The sequence below is a fragment of the Varanus komodoensis genome, unplaced genomic scaffold, assembly GCF_004798865.1.
Source record: "Varanus komodoensis strain SLA01 unplaced genomic scaffold, ASM479886v1 scaffold8, whole genome shotgun sequence".
In the NCBI taxonomy this organism is placed as follows: domain Eukaryota; kingdom Metazoa; phylum Chordata; class Lepidosauria; order Squamata; family Varanidae; genus Varanus; species Varanus komodoensis.
This window is the reverse complement of record NW_025336481.1, coordinates 10,673,631-10,687,605: the sequence shown is the minus strand read 5'-3', so window position 1 is coordinate 10,687,605 and position 13,975 is coordinate 10,673,631. Positions and strand designations below refer to the sequence as shown.

Here is a 13,975-nt window from a genome sequence, read left to right as displayed (position 1 = left end):
TAAAACAATAACAAAGAATAACAAGAGAGAAGAAGAGAAGACTTTGCAAAACACCTGGGATATATGTAGTTCTGCATGTCTATTTACACTGCATCTTTCTAGCTGCCAGGTCCTGCTCCGTTCACATGTGGGTGTTACTGGCTCCCCTTTGTATGTGTTCCTGGGCATACCTTCTGCATTGCATACCCGGGAGTGGAATAGTGGCAGACTCAAGGCCCCCACCTTGCTTTCTTCACAAAACCACCTTTTTTAGGCAGAGTGAAGAAACAGGAGCCTATCTTCAGATTAACAAATGACTGGGTACAGCTAAGGACTTTCTTAAATGACTGTGGTACTATGAGGTGTAAATTTGCACCATAACCAAAATGAAATATATTTAGATGGAAAGAGAGGTATTTACATGCATGCTTTGTGCAGGCCTGAAAACACTAAATGGTATCAATTACAGCTTAAGGGGCCTTATATTTTACAAGGATGACAAGTGTCTTAGGTGACTCAGTGTTCTACAGTGCATTGTTTTTCTAAACGTACCCCAAATTACTGCAATTGCTTGTCTTTACTGTCCTTGCTTCTGGGTTATTTATTTCAAAGCCTGCTGAGGCTCTCGGAGGGTGAGGAAACAGCTGCCAGGCACCCTTCAATTGTGTCTGCGTAAGCTCTGGCTGCTGGTTCCTCCTGCTACAGACCACCTGCTGCTGCTGAAGGCATGGAGGGTGGAAACAGCAGTTCTTTGTGACTAGATCCATTCTCACCACTAGTTCTACACTGCAGTTAAGAATTTAGTGCCTGTGTTTGTTTTGTTCCTCACTTCCTTCTTCTTTTGCATTGTCTTTTTTTGATTCTTACTCTTTGCTTCCTGCACTTAAGATCATTCAGTTTATTGTCAGCTTCTTTTTTTCCATATTCTGTTTCATTCGTCCATCATACATACCACCTAAATCTGATGCGCACCAGCATACTCTAACCTAGTTAAATCTGGCGAATACCTTGTATACACCATCCAGAGGCAGTGTTAGGGAGCAGGCCATTAGGGCTGGAGAACTCTGAGAGTCCATCTGTCCTACTGCGTGGTGTCCATGGGCAAGCGCTGAAATAAAGGTACAGCAGCCCTGGTGATGTCAGCTGCATCTGAGCTTCACCTCCCGCTGTCTGCCCTTTGAATCTTTCTGACTTTTTCCCCCTGAAATCATATACTTTTCTATCTCCTGTGCATACAAGACTTTTTACAAATAGGGATGCCTTTAGGAGTCCTTTAAACACCCATATACATAGATATTAGATAGCTTGTATATTAGCATATGCAAATATGTGTTTGTTTGTTTTTTTGTGGGTCTGAGCGCCGGGTCATTTCGGTACCTATCACTGTTGCAACTATCTTAAATCACCTCAAATTGCAGAGGCTGAGTTTTTTCTATTATGTACTGTCCTCACTTTCTTAAGAAAAGGCAAGAAAAGATCAGCCTGAAGAAATGTCTTAGACCTAGGGAACTGGAAAGGTTGCTTGCTACCTTTTAGTTGCTCCATCTAATAGCAAAAAGTATGAGCTGTGATGCTCATACTTCAACATGGCAATCATGAGCACGTTCTGCCTTCATCAGAGTGTTTGCCTGAACCATCTTTCGAAGCAGCTACTATTTTCAGAATTATTCCATGTGTTTATTTCTGATAATATTTAAAACAGTACAAAATTCAGGCTTCACCCCTTTCCCCTTTACATGACTGCTTCTCCAGCCATTACGAATGTGGTAGATACACAAGGCATATTTCTATCAGTGTGGAGAGGTAATGGTATATAGGAGTAACAACCTTAAATACAATACATATTTACAAAGAACAGCCTTCAAGGTGCAGTGCAAGCAGTTACTATTCTTGATTGTAGACAGGAGGCAAAATTCTCCTTGACTTGGTCTTAACCCATGGATGTACTATTATTTCTTTCAGGGGAAGCCGCACAGAAGGTGTTCGGTTAAGTATTTTGGAGATTAGATCCCTGGCTCCATCTGACACCCAAGGAGGAAATTCAAAGTCAACCTGGGAAATAAGGATGTTTTTTTAAATGTTAATGTCTAACAATATTTCTTCTGACTTCTGGGATATATTTATTTTTGAGAAACAAAGTCTAATTCCACTTTATCTGATTCATCAGCTCCAGCTTTCCTATCTGCATGACTTACACACTAGCTCATGTCCTCTCCATAACACATCAGCCATGTCCATCTGCTGTAGAGCGTATTTTCTCCCTGGACAAGGAAATTGCACCCGTAGCACACTGCTGATCAAGCAGTACCTACCCTCTTAAATCAGCAGCCCAGTTTGCATGTCATGACACTTTGTGGCTTGTCAGAGACAAGCAGGTGAAATTTAGTGTGCTTCCTTGGGTTTTTTTTTTTCTTCTGGTTTCAAGTAAGAAATTAACAGTTATGGAATTTATAGGTTGTTATTGTGATGTCTGAACCCAGACACTGAGTTGTATAGGGGTAAAACAATCCAGAGTTAACCCATGGTTTCTTGTTGCTTTACCTGTTTAATGCATAAACAGCCTAAGAGTGTCCAGGCTTGGACATCATGAGAGCAATTTATGAGTTGTAGCAACTTGCAGTTGCAGCTTAATTGGGAGTGATGAGCATGCAGATTGAGGCAATTTGTAAACAATGGCCATTATGTGAAAACCAGGTCAGTGGGCCCATGCAAGTCAGCTGGACAAGTAAGCATTGGCTGTGAGTTTGAAGTCATTGGTTATAAGCTCTAAGATTTTTAAACTTACCTCTTTTATTCGTTTGAATGTCTCTATTCGAGTTGGTGCTTCAAATGGTGCATATCCTGCCAGACACTCGTAACAAAGGACACCAACACACCACACATCCACATTTTCATTGTGGGGACTCCCCTCTATCATTTCTGGAGCAAGGTAGTCTGTGGTGCCACATAGTGTTGTCCGCCTTTAAAAAAATGAAAAAATAAACATACATTGTTGGAATCCAAGTAATTACATTTGTGGCAACACAAGTTATTCTCTTAAAAATGCTTCATAGCAGGCTTCAAAAAGACCTCTTTTACTAACCCTATTCTTAACAAGTGAATTACTTTTCCTGGCATGGTCCTCCTATCCAACTGGGATACATCCCAAATACAAATGAATTGCATTTATACACACTCATCTTCTTTTCCCTGTGCTACTGTCAATATTTCAGTTGTGCATTCTTTGGGGCCTGGGCCTGGTTTTGCTTATTGCAAAACTCCATGGGCTTTGGTGATTTTCTGGAGTCTAATAAATTGTGTGCCAGGTAGACCACTCCAGTTCTATAGCAAAACCTGAATTCATTCCTTCTGATTAATATATCCTGACTTTTGTACTCAACATATGGTGAGAGTCAAGTAGAATGAAAAGTCCAAAGAAAGTTGGGAAAAATCTAGGCAGCTGCTTATTAAGCTGCCTAGGAAAGAAACCGTTACTCATCAGCCAAAAACCTTGCTTTGCTAGCACAGTTCAGTTCTTGACATCTCTGTTTAAAATATCTCGAGTAGTAGGACTGGGATGATACTGGCTTAAGAGATTCTGAGGAAATGCTACTGGTGAGACTAGGTGATACTTATCAAACCCATCTTTATCCCACCTTTCCACTGGAAAACGTGTGGTAGGTAAAATCTAAACAGTGTTAATGCAGCATACCTTTAATACAGCATACCAAAGCAGCAAGATACCTTCAAGCAAAACAATTTCAGAACAGAAAAGCAGGAGTGAAACAGCCTTTTCTCTTTGAAGGTACTCTGAAATAATCCGTTTTTTAACTCTCCTCTGAAAGGCAAGGTGTGAGGGAGCTAGGTGGGTTTCCCTTTCCAGGGCAGCATTCAGCAGCTGTGTACTGCTGCCTCTGAGGAGCCCATCCTTTGTCCTGCATCTCAAACTGGGATGGGGAAATGGAAGAGCAGAGCCTCAAATGCTGATCCAAGTATGTGTGTGGAACTAGTGCACAGTCCTTCTGATTGCTAAAGCCAGGAACCTCTGACCGGAAGCACCCCCAGCTCTCTCAGTGCCTGTGAATCTGGAATGCCACTCCAGTCCTAGGCCTGGCAGACAAAGAACTCCTAAGATGACACTGCATTTTGCAGGAAGCCATTTGAGTTTACCTCAAGGATCAGTCTTTACCTGAAACACCAATTGTTTAAGAAGAGGTATTGTTTAAAAAGAAGAAAGGTTTACCTTAGTGATGGAGCATGCACTGACCAGCCAAAGTCTGCCAACTTCAGCTCTCCTCTTAATCCCAATAGGAGGTTTTCGGGCTTAATATCTCTGTGGATCACTTTCTGAGCATGACAGTACATCAGAGCATCCGCTATTTCTTCCATATACTGTAGTATATATTGTGCCAGAAATAACAAATGTTAAATATTCATCATGATTCTCGGTTCATATTTTGTTGGGTAATTTACATTTTACACATAGGTAGACCTACACTCTAGTCCTGTTACGGTAGTAAACAACGTCCTCAGATTTAAGTCACCTGCCTTTTGTTGTTTTCTTTCTATAAACAAAAGCATGGTAGGGACATAAAATATCCTAGGATATTGGGTGCTTTTGGAGGCTCACACAATGTAATTTGCGACACAACATGCCCCATGCCCTTTTAAGGTTATTGCAGGCCATCTTTATTTTGAATGTCAGGAACAAGCTTCTCCCTCACCAAACCCTTGGAAGGTGAAACCTGAAATCCATGAAATTCCACCTTGTATAGGGAATATTTGTTTCACCAGAGACTTTTTTTGTATGAGGTAGAAAAAATACCCCAAAGAAGAACAATGCTAGCATTCAGAAATGGTGTGTGTGTGTGTTCCCCATTCTGGCCAGTTTGTATCAGTGTTCTGCTTTTGTGGTTCAAAACAGGGCCGTCTTTACAGCATTATGGGCCCCGGGCAAAGCAGTGTACTGGGGGCTCTACGACAACTACTCACAGGAATAAAAATGTAAAAATGAAGGGTTAACATACACAGATTAGTATGGGGCCCACGGGAAAGTGCCCATCAGGCCCATGTGTTAAGACGGCCCTGGTTCCAAACCATAGTTTTGTTTCTAATTAAAAATAAAGATATTTAATGCTTGAACATTCAAAACATTTTAGTCACATGAAAATTGGGAGCCAATAAGTATTCAAAACAAACACTCCATCTTACATTTGTGTGCTTTTTGGATATGGGTACTTGGGTTATTTAAATTATCATGAACAACAAAAATGGTGTCATGGGACATTTTATTTATTTTCCGATTTATATCCTGCCTTTTTCCTACAAAGGGCTCAAGGCAGCTTACATCATTCTCCTCCTCCATCTTATCCCCAGAACAACAACCCTGTGAGGTAGGTTGGGCTGAGAGTCTGTGACTGGCCCAAAGTCACCCAGCTGGCTCCATGGCCGAGCGGGGACTACAACCCAGATCGCCTGAGTCCCAGTCCCATGCTCGTAAACACTACACCACACTGGCTCTCCATTTTTTATTTTTTTTATGTTGCCTAAATTTATTGAAATTCAGGCTGCAGTCCAAAAAGACCTAAAATAAGACATTTTTTATTTTTTTGGTAGATGCTTGATGATTAATCTTGAATGGTAGCTGGGATTGCATACATCTCTGCATAAATTTAGTGGTAAGACAACAATGGAAGTAAACTCCTCACTGCCTGTGATACGTATATAGCCTTCCCTTCTTCCCAAACTCAGGGAACTTTTTGCTCCTGGTTGAGAAAACCTATCTCTGCATAGCATTAATTGGCCAGTCCATTTGTCAGCCATAAAACCCTCTCTTGAAACACACCTCTGGCTGGCCCTTAGTCAGTCCCCAACCACTCCAGTCACAGAGTGATCACATTGGATTGTGCACTGCACTTACTGTTGCTGTTCTAATGTCATCAAAGCGTTTTTGCTTTTGTAGCTCCTTGTACAACTCCCCCTTTGGAGCATATTCCAACATCAGAAAAATTCTGGATTGATCATGAAAGTAGTTATACATCCTTAGGATATTTGGATGTCTAGCGAGATCAAAACAGGAAAGAGGGAGAAATGATGCTGTACCCCATGTAAGGGATAAATTATGACAGGGAGCCAAAGATAGAAGGCCAAAATAATGTTTACATGCAAACACAGTAAGCACTTTTGTCCCATCCAAGTAGAAAATAGCATTGTGATTTGAGTTACATGCTGCCAATCCTTTATTTGGAAGCAGCCCCTTTTATGGTGGGCTTGCAGCTAGAAAAATGTACATAGAATTGCAGCCAAGGATCAACAGCTATAATTTGAAAAAAAAAAAACTTTTAGAAGATTTTTTATCTCTTCTTTTGGCTACAAAACCTCCAAGGTGGGTTACAACATAGTTAAAAAACCAATGCAAATATTTACAATGAAAACAGAACCAAGCCGAAAAGCAGAACAGCAACTGGATGTAAACTTAAAACAATCTCAAATTAATGGGATCCCTGTCTTCTTTCCTGGTTCTTTGCAGGAGGGCAGGGGATCTTTGGAAGGGTGTGTCCAAAGATCCCCTGCCAGCTTTCCTTAAACAAGCACCACACATTGAAATGCTGAGTCACTTAAATACAAAGTTCATCATTTTCTGTCTAAACATCAATGAAGTAGAAGTTCTAAACTTGCAGCACTTTTCAGGTAGCTATTTACTAAAGTTATTTCTGACACACGTGTGGTTATTTTTCTTAATTGAATGCTTGTCCAGTGGACAGAGGACTCAAACAGCTAGTTTGTTAAGATCCAACCCATTCAAGTCAAGAATTCTTTTCATAGGAGCTTTTGAAGGATTGCTGTGTCCCCAGCCTTCCTGAATCACTGGGCATATTTGCAATTGTGGGTGTTGTGGGTGCTTGCACAAAATGGCTGCTTATAGGAGCTGCCTTGTTCTTAAGAAAGACATGTTCCCTGTGCTGTTTCATGAATGGACATCAGAACAAGGCAGAGGTGGGAGGCACATTCTGATGGAGAAACTGGGTTTAGGGTGTAATCCAATCCCAGTTTAAATAGGAAAAAGACCCACAACTTCCAGCATTCCTCCAGCCAGCGATGTTGGCAGAGGCTTGCTGGGAATGGTAAGGCTTTCTTCTGTCTAAGCTTGCACTGGATTGCATTGTTCAACAGTTTTATGTACATCCTGTAAGAAATTAACACAATTGCCTCTTCCAAAAGATTTTAATCTTTCCTGTGAGGGAGCACCAAAAGGTGAAAGTTCACCAGCGGTAAGAATATATTTCAAGAAAATCAGAGTCTGTCAAAAGTATGAAATTGTACCCTACCACATTCCAGTCCATTTTGCATTGTTACAGGTTCCCTGACAGATTTCCGTAGATAAGTGTTGTCAGAATGAGTTACTTCTACTTGATAAAGGCACATGGATAGCCCATGCTGCTCCAGGGAAGCATTTTCATGGGAACTCCGTTGGCCAGAGCAGCCAAAAGAGTGTCAGTGATAATTCCTGCTTCTTTCCCTCCTAGCACAGGAGTAGAGTCAAAGGCAGAAGAAGAAAAGGATGATCAAATAGGAGATGGATTGGCGCCATCAAAGAAGTCAAAACCTTGAATTTAAAAGAGCAGGGCTATTAGAACTAGGACATTTTGGAGGGCTTTCATTCATATTGTGGCCCTACGTTGGAGTTGACTTGACGGCACATAACAACAACACTTGTGCCTCCACTATGCTCAACCTGGATATTACAAAAAGGCATCAGCCTCTTGGACCTCTTTGTAAAAGAAATTCGTCCAAGGGAAGCACTCACAAAAGAAGAACAAGCAGAACAGTACCATGCCAAAGTGGTCTTCTGACCAGACTTTTCCAGTTTGGAAGTTGGACTATACTAGCTGGGAGATTCTAGGAACTTTAATCCCAGGAGGACACCAAATTGGGTAAGTCTGGTCTAGATACCCTACCTGAGCCATTCAGTTGCTTTACCTGAGGTGACTTAGTATCTCTATTTCTCTTCGGAGCTGGTGTTCTAGCTGGGCTTTCTCCAAGGCCGACTTAAATATGACTTTTAAAGCCAAGATGAAGTGAGTCTTTTTCTCCCGGGCCAAATACACTGCTCCAAATCTCCCCTTGCCAAGCGGCTTGCCAAATTCAAAGTCTGAAGTGCCCCACATTTTCCTATAGATCAAAGGTGACCATTAAGAAATTAAATACTGGTACAATACATACTTTTCCCCCCTTTGCCAGCATGACTGTATTTAGTCATTCCAAGCTCAGTTGCAGTAGTGGCATTCTGTAGCATTGCAGATGGGTACCTGGATGGCTTTAGGAGTGCTTGAGAAATTGGCTACTGCTCACCGGCTTAATTCTCTGTGTTGTCTACCATCCTGGCCCAGTAAGGCCGATTTTAAGAAGGCCAAGCTGGAACTGAGTTGGGTATTAAAAGAGGCAGTGGTTTTCCTTTGGATCTCTGGACACCTGATTTAAATAATTACAGTCCATTAACCAAATATTTCTTGGTGGTGGGGGTAGTGTATCACCAGGTTTTTGATGCTGAAAACTGGACTGAGAGGGACCTGATTAGGGATAGCAATAGACTTGGTGCAGGCTTCCCCAAATGTGTTGGACAGCAACCCAGGTTACCTCCCGTCTGGCCCGCTCCAGATGTGCTGGATTGCAACTTGTAAGCCATCTAGGAAGGCCTTTTGGCAGTTATAGACAGCAAATGAGTAAGTGCCTAAACGAAGAAACGCCCATCAATGGCAGTGCTGGCTGGGAATGTTGCCAGGCAGGCCAACATAACTGGAGGGAGCTAGTTTGATGAACACTTGAATAAGGTCACACTCCTCCTGATGCTCAACCTTACTGAGTCTTCTGAATTCTCTGGGTGGTTTTTGATCCCAAGAAACATGATATACTTCTGGACTGCCTCCTAGAGATGGGACTAGGGAGCAGTCTACTTGAGTGGCAGCTTCCAGATGTTGTTGCTGGGGCTGTTGCTCCACTCACTTGCCTCTGGGTTATATTCACAGAGTCCCTTCTTGTCCCCCATGCTTTTTGATGTCTACATGGAACTCTGACAGCCATTTGCCCAAGAGTTGGGCTGGGGAGTGTATTATTTATTTATTTAAAACATTTCTATGCCACCCCATCACAATAAAGCCTCGGTATGTGTTTTCTCCTGTACTCATCTGATCCCAGGCAAGGATGGGGAGACTTGAATGCACTTACATATTTTCATCTAGGCTCTTTTCCAGGAAGGTGTATCTTTGTTCAGTAAATTTAGGTTTACAGTTTTAAGGAGATCTTGCCTTCCCCTGGTGCTGTGTTCTCAGAGGAAGACTCTGATTCAGGGGCAGAAGGATCTCACCTGGGGTCTAATCAAAGTGGGAAAAGCCAGGATGCTGGGAATTTGCCTCCGCCTGGTTTCACAAAGGGGCTCAGTGAAGGGGAGGCAGAGACTGCAATGCAGCGGCAGTCTTTGGAATAGGCCGCAATTCCCTGGACCAGATTGACAAGTGAGGAATTCGAGTCACCCTACCCCAAATACAAGCTGGGGCTGAGGTATGGTATCACTGGCCCCAGACTTTTTGGTTTGAGTTATGCTTAAACTCAGATACAGTGCCCGCATAAAAGGAATCTGTTTTCTTTGCATCCTGCCTCGGAATATCCTGCTGGACTCTTAAGACTCTGTTTCTGGCTTCTGCTTGGGCTATCCTGTTTGAAGCTGGACTCACTAAGGTCTTTGATCTGTGGACTTGAACTGTCATTCTGCTGAAATAAAAACATTTGTCATTAACACGTATTTGGTGGCTGGTGCTTTGAGGAAGTCAGGTCTGACAGACCACACAATTTGTATGCTGAGACAGAGGTGAAGTCTCTTCTGTCTCTAGTTAAAAGGTCTGGGTCATCCCTCTGCCCAAGAAAGAGGAATGGCTAGTCCAGATCCGAAGGGCTCAGCCATGTTGCAGTGCAAACAACAAGAGTCTCGTCACCCTTGAAGATTAGCACATTAATCATGACAAGCTTTTGTGAACTGCTTCATCAGGTGCATGCTGATCCAAGTAGAAAAGACCCCAGTAGAACATAATAAGGAAGATATGTCAGGAATAACAAGACAGCTTTATATGATTGCCCGGGAGCATTACAATTCACATATGCCATGGGGAAAGGGAGGGGAAGGGAGAACTGTGAGGAAACAGAGCAGTACGCTTGCATTCTGTCAGCGTGAGACATGGACACAGATATGCTGTCTCGGCTGGCAGGAAAAGCCTTCTTAAATGCAGAGACTGTGCCATGCAAACTTCAGCGGCCCCTTTTAAAATGCTTGAATAGTTACCTGGGAAACAGCGACTCAGAGTCCTGCTTGGTATTTGCTTTCGATCCTCTTTCCTCTCCTGCAAAACCAGTTGCATTGACTTAGAAACAATATGTTGTTGGCTATCATTTAAGTGCAATGTTCTCAGCAGTAATAGACAGTAGTTATACTGCTAGTAAATTACTTTTCACATAACCTTTCTCAACCTATGCACTAAATTCTAATTTGAGAAATTACTGGGGGTGTAATACACCTGTGAGTGGGGCCAAAGTGTAATTTTTTTTTCTGATTTTAAGCCCACTCAGAAGCAAGCAGGCAAGGAAGGCTTTTGTATGTCTACTCAGAAGTAAGCAGGGCGAGCCTCCTTATCTTATCTCCACTCACAAGTAAGCTGGGCAAGCCTCTGTAAGACAACACTCAGAGGTAAGCAGGTCTGAATCACTCAGCAGCTTCCTCTCCAGGCCCTGACCCCTCTTCCCCAACAAGAAACACAGAAACAGAGCAAGTCAGAAGGGACCTCCTGGGCCATCTAGTCTGATCCCTGGCTCCAGCCTGCTCTGCTCCGACATGCCTTTATCTTTAATTAGCAGCTGAATGGAGATAAGAGCTTTTCCCTGCTGCATAACAATAAGAGCGCTTCCCTTTTTCACTACACAGAGAAAAGCTCTAATCTCTGACCAAACACTAAATCTGGAGTGAGGGTGTTTCTGTGTTAGGAAGAGAGGCAGAGATTGTGGAAGACCTGGAGAGCTGCATCAGGCAGCCTTGCAGGTTGTGATAAGCTCATCAGGGCCAGAGGTTTCCCATCTCATAAGGACAGAAATGCAATGCTGGCTCAGACCAAGACTCCACCTAGTCCAGCAATCTCTTCACACAGTGGCCAAGCAGCACATGAAAATTCCCATGTTCTCCAGCAAAGAGCCTGCCTCCCTGATACAGCGGGATAGTAATCCTTGCCTTTTCTTGTTCAAAAATAAGGGAAGCTGTTTATTAGAGCTGTTTAGCAGAGATTTCCAGGTATGCTGGACTACAACTCTCAGTGGCCATGTTGGTTGGGGGATAATGAGAGTTGTAGTCTAAAGCATCTGGAGGACACCGAATTGGGAAATGCTACAAATTGGGAAAGTAGATAGGGAAACATGTTGGAATGAGAAGAATTCAGAAGGATATCTGAATGCAGTTGGATGTCAAATTCCATAGAAAGCAGAGCAAACTATGATATAAAGACCCTGAGTATCATACCTTTTGACTCCATTCCTCCTTTGTCTTTGTTTAGGAGGTTCTTGTGTTTCAGAGACGATCCTTCCTGAGATGTGTAGCCCCAAACAGAGGAGCTGCTGACCTGCTTCCGCAGAACTGTCTTCTGCCCAGTGGAGCCCGGCATCTTGGGCTTGGAAGAACTGGCCAGCAGAACAAGCACAGATGTATCGTACTCCAGCAAGAGTTTTTGCAGCAACACTGGGGAACAGAACAAACAGAATGCCCAGAATGATTGCTTGGACGGTACAATAGTGGGCTTTAATCAATTTTGTAAAATAAATGTAAGAAAGATTGCAAGCCCTTGGCAGTTCCTGGCACAGGGTTGAGGCCATTGGTCCCAAATAGAGCAGTTTAGTGTATTCTTCAACCAGTTCCAGATGTTAGCAATATGCGGTTAGTCATAAAACCCACAAAACAAATGAGCCGCAACTAACTTAGATTCTGTTGCTTTCAATGGGACTTCCAGGAGACCTTTATTCAGCTTTATGATGGAACTGCATTAGCAACACCGTATTCAGTTCTGGTTGCCCCACTTCTAAAATAATATCGCACCACTGCAAAGAGTGCACCAAACAGGGAAATTAAAGCGATCAGGGACATCCTGCCTAATCTTGGAAGCTAAGCAGGGTCAGGCCTGGGCAGAAGGGGGATGGGTGACTTGAGTGTATGATTCTATGATTATTGCTGTCAACTGCCTAGAGAGCTTTGGCTATGGGCAGTATAAAAATGTAATAATAATAATAATAATAATAATAATAATAATAGCAACACCTCTATGAGACGCTACAACACTTGGGGCTCTTTGGCTTGGCAAAAAGTTCAGGAAGAGGAGACATATAGAGTAGCTTAAAAACATGCAAGGAGGAGAAAGAGAGGGGCAGGGAAAGACTAGCACCCTAGGTCAGGACAGACACAAGTCTGTCTGGCTATTAAGATCTTTTGGAGAGGCTCTTTTTCCAGACAACTGCCACCCTCCGAGGCACATGTGGCGGCAACCCAAGAAAGGGTCTTTCTGAAGGCTGTGCCCAAAGACGACCAGGCTCACTCCCCGCCATGGTCCTTCTGCTGGCAGGCAAAAGCCATTTTGTTCAACAAAACCTTTGGCTCTTTTTTGGGATGGATGCTGTTTTTATATATTTTCTGCATTTGTATTTTTATTGGATGGAATGTATTGCTTTATTGTTTTAAAGGATTTTAATTGGTTCTGTTATCTTGCCTTGAGCGCCATTTTTGGAAGAGGCTAGGTACCACTTAATTAAACCCACTGCATAGTCAAACCATGGAATGTACTGCCACAAAAAGTAGCAACGGCCATCCATTTGGATGGCTTTAAAAGGGGATTGGCAGATTCAGGGAGGAGGGGGATTCTATCCATGGCTACTAGCCTTGCTGGCTATGTGCTTCCTCCAGTATCAAGGGCAGAATGCCAGTATATACCAGTTGATGGGGGACAGGGCATGCGTTGGATTTATGTCCCACTTGTGGGCCACCAAGGTGCACCTCCTTGGCCACTGTGAGAACAGAATGCTGGGCTTGACTACATAGCTCATGTTATTATGTTCCAGTGGCAAATGGATTGTGCATCTGATGCAAGCTTTTGAAGCTGTAAGTGTCCTCCATTGCTCCCTTAGCAGTCTATGCATAAAATACATTCTACTACCCATTTGGATCAGCTGAAACTAAATCTGGCTGTTAACCCACAAGCTTGTATATCCCTTTTTTTTTTTTTTGACAGAAACTGCTTTAAGACGAGAAAAGATGTCTAAGCCCAGCCCATTCAAAACCATAACATAATACCAGTAATCCCACCAACATCTCTGAGCCAAAGACTCTTTATCAAACTCCCATTGGAACTCACAGTTTTGTAACTTGGTTTAAACAAAGCAGCTATAGATCTAATTTACTAGCTAATTATTAAATTCCTCCTTTAGAAACACCTGTGTTTTTAAAAACAAAGCAGTCCTTTAAAAATGTGATTCAGCATAGTGAACAAATCCAACCTGCAAAAGTCCAGAAGAAAGCAGGGCGACTGCAAGAACATTAGATCAAGCCTTCAGTTCAAAGCCAATTTCAGTCCACTACGGCCATCTAATTTCCCAGCTGGACAACTGGGCTCAGGTGCAAACTGTAGCTCTTCACTACCAGAGCCAGGATCAGTTCTTAAAGCCACAGAACCAGATGGCGGTGTGGTGGCCATGTCTCATCTTTTACACAGGACAGTTCTGTATTTGGAGGGCCACCAGAAGACTACTGTCCTTTTTGAAGGCCCACCCAGTCCAAATCTGGTCTACAGAACTGTCAGAAGGAAGAAGCAGGCCCTGAAGCTGCCTATCAACAGCACTGGACAGCAGATGGAGCAAGATCCACAGGTCTCCTGGTCAAAGATTTCTTTACTGTGGGGAGATTTTTAAGTGACCGCCCTATCAGGCAGACATGGGTCCAGTA

At 42.9% G+C, this 13,975-nt stretch overlaps 1 protein-coding gene across 1 annotated transcript; it reads right to left on the bottom strand.

Moving 5' to 3' along the window:
- Positions 1-1,728: 1,728 nt before the first annotated feature.
- On the bottom strand, positions 1,729-11,654 carry LOC123036145 (aurora kinase C-like). Its single transcript, XM_044455161.1, has 7 exons — positions 11,513-11,654; positions 10,292-10,349; positions 7,939-8,130; positions 5,879-6,017; positions 4,202-4,350; positions 2,765-2,939; positions 1,729-2,031 (listed from the first exon to the last, which is right to left on the bottom strand). The coding sequence occupies exons 1-7, from the start codon at positions 11,652-11,654 to the stop codon at positions 1,864-1,866; spliced, it is 1,023 nt and encodes a 340-aa protein (XP_044311096.1). The 3' UTR covers positions 1,729-1,863.
- Between the last annotated feature and the right edge of the window lie 2,321 nt (positions 11,655-13,975).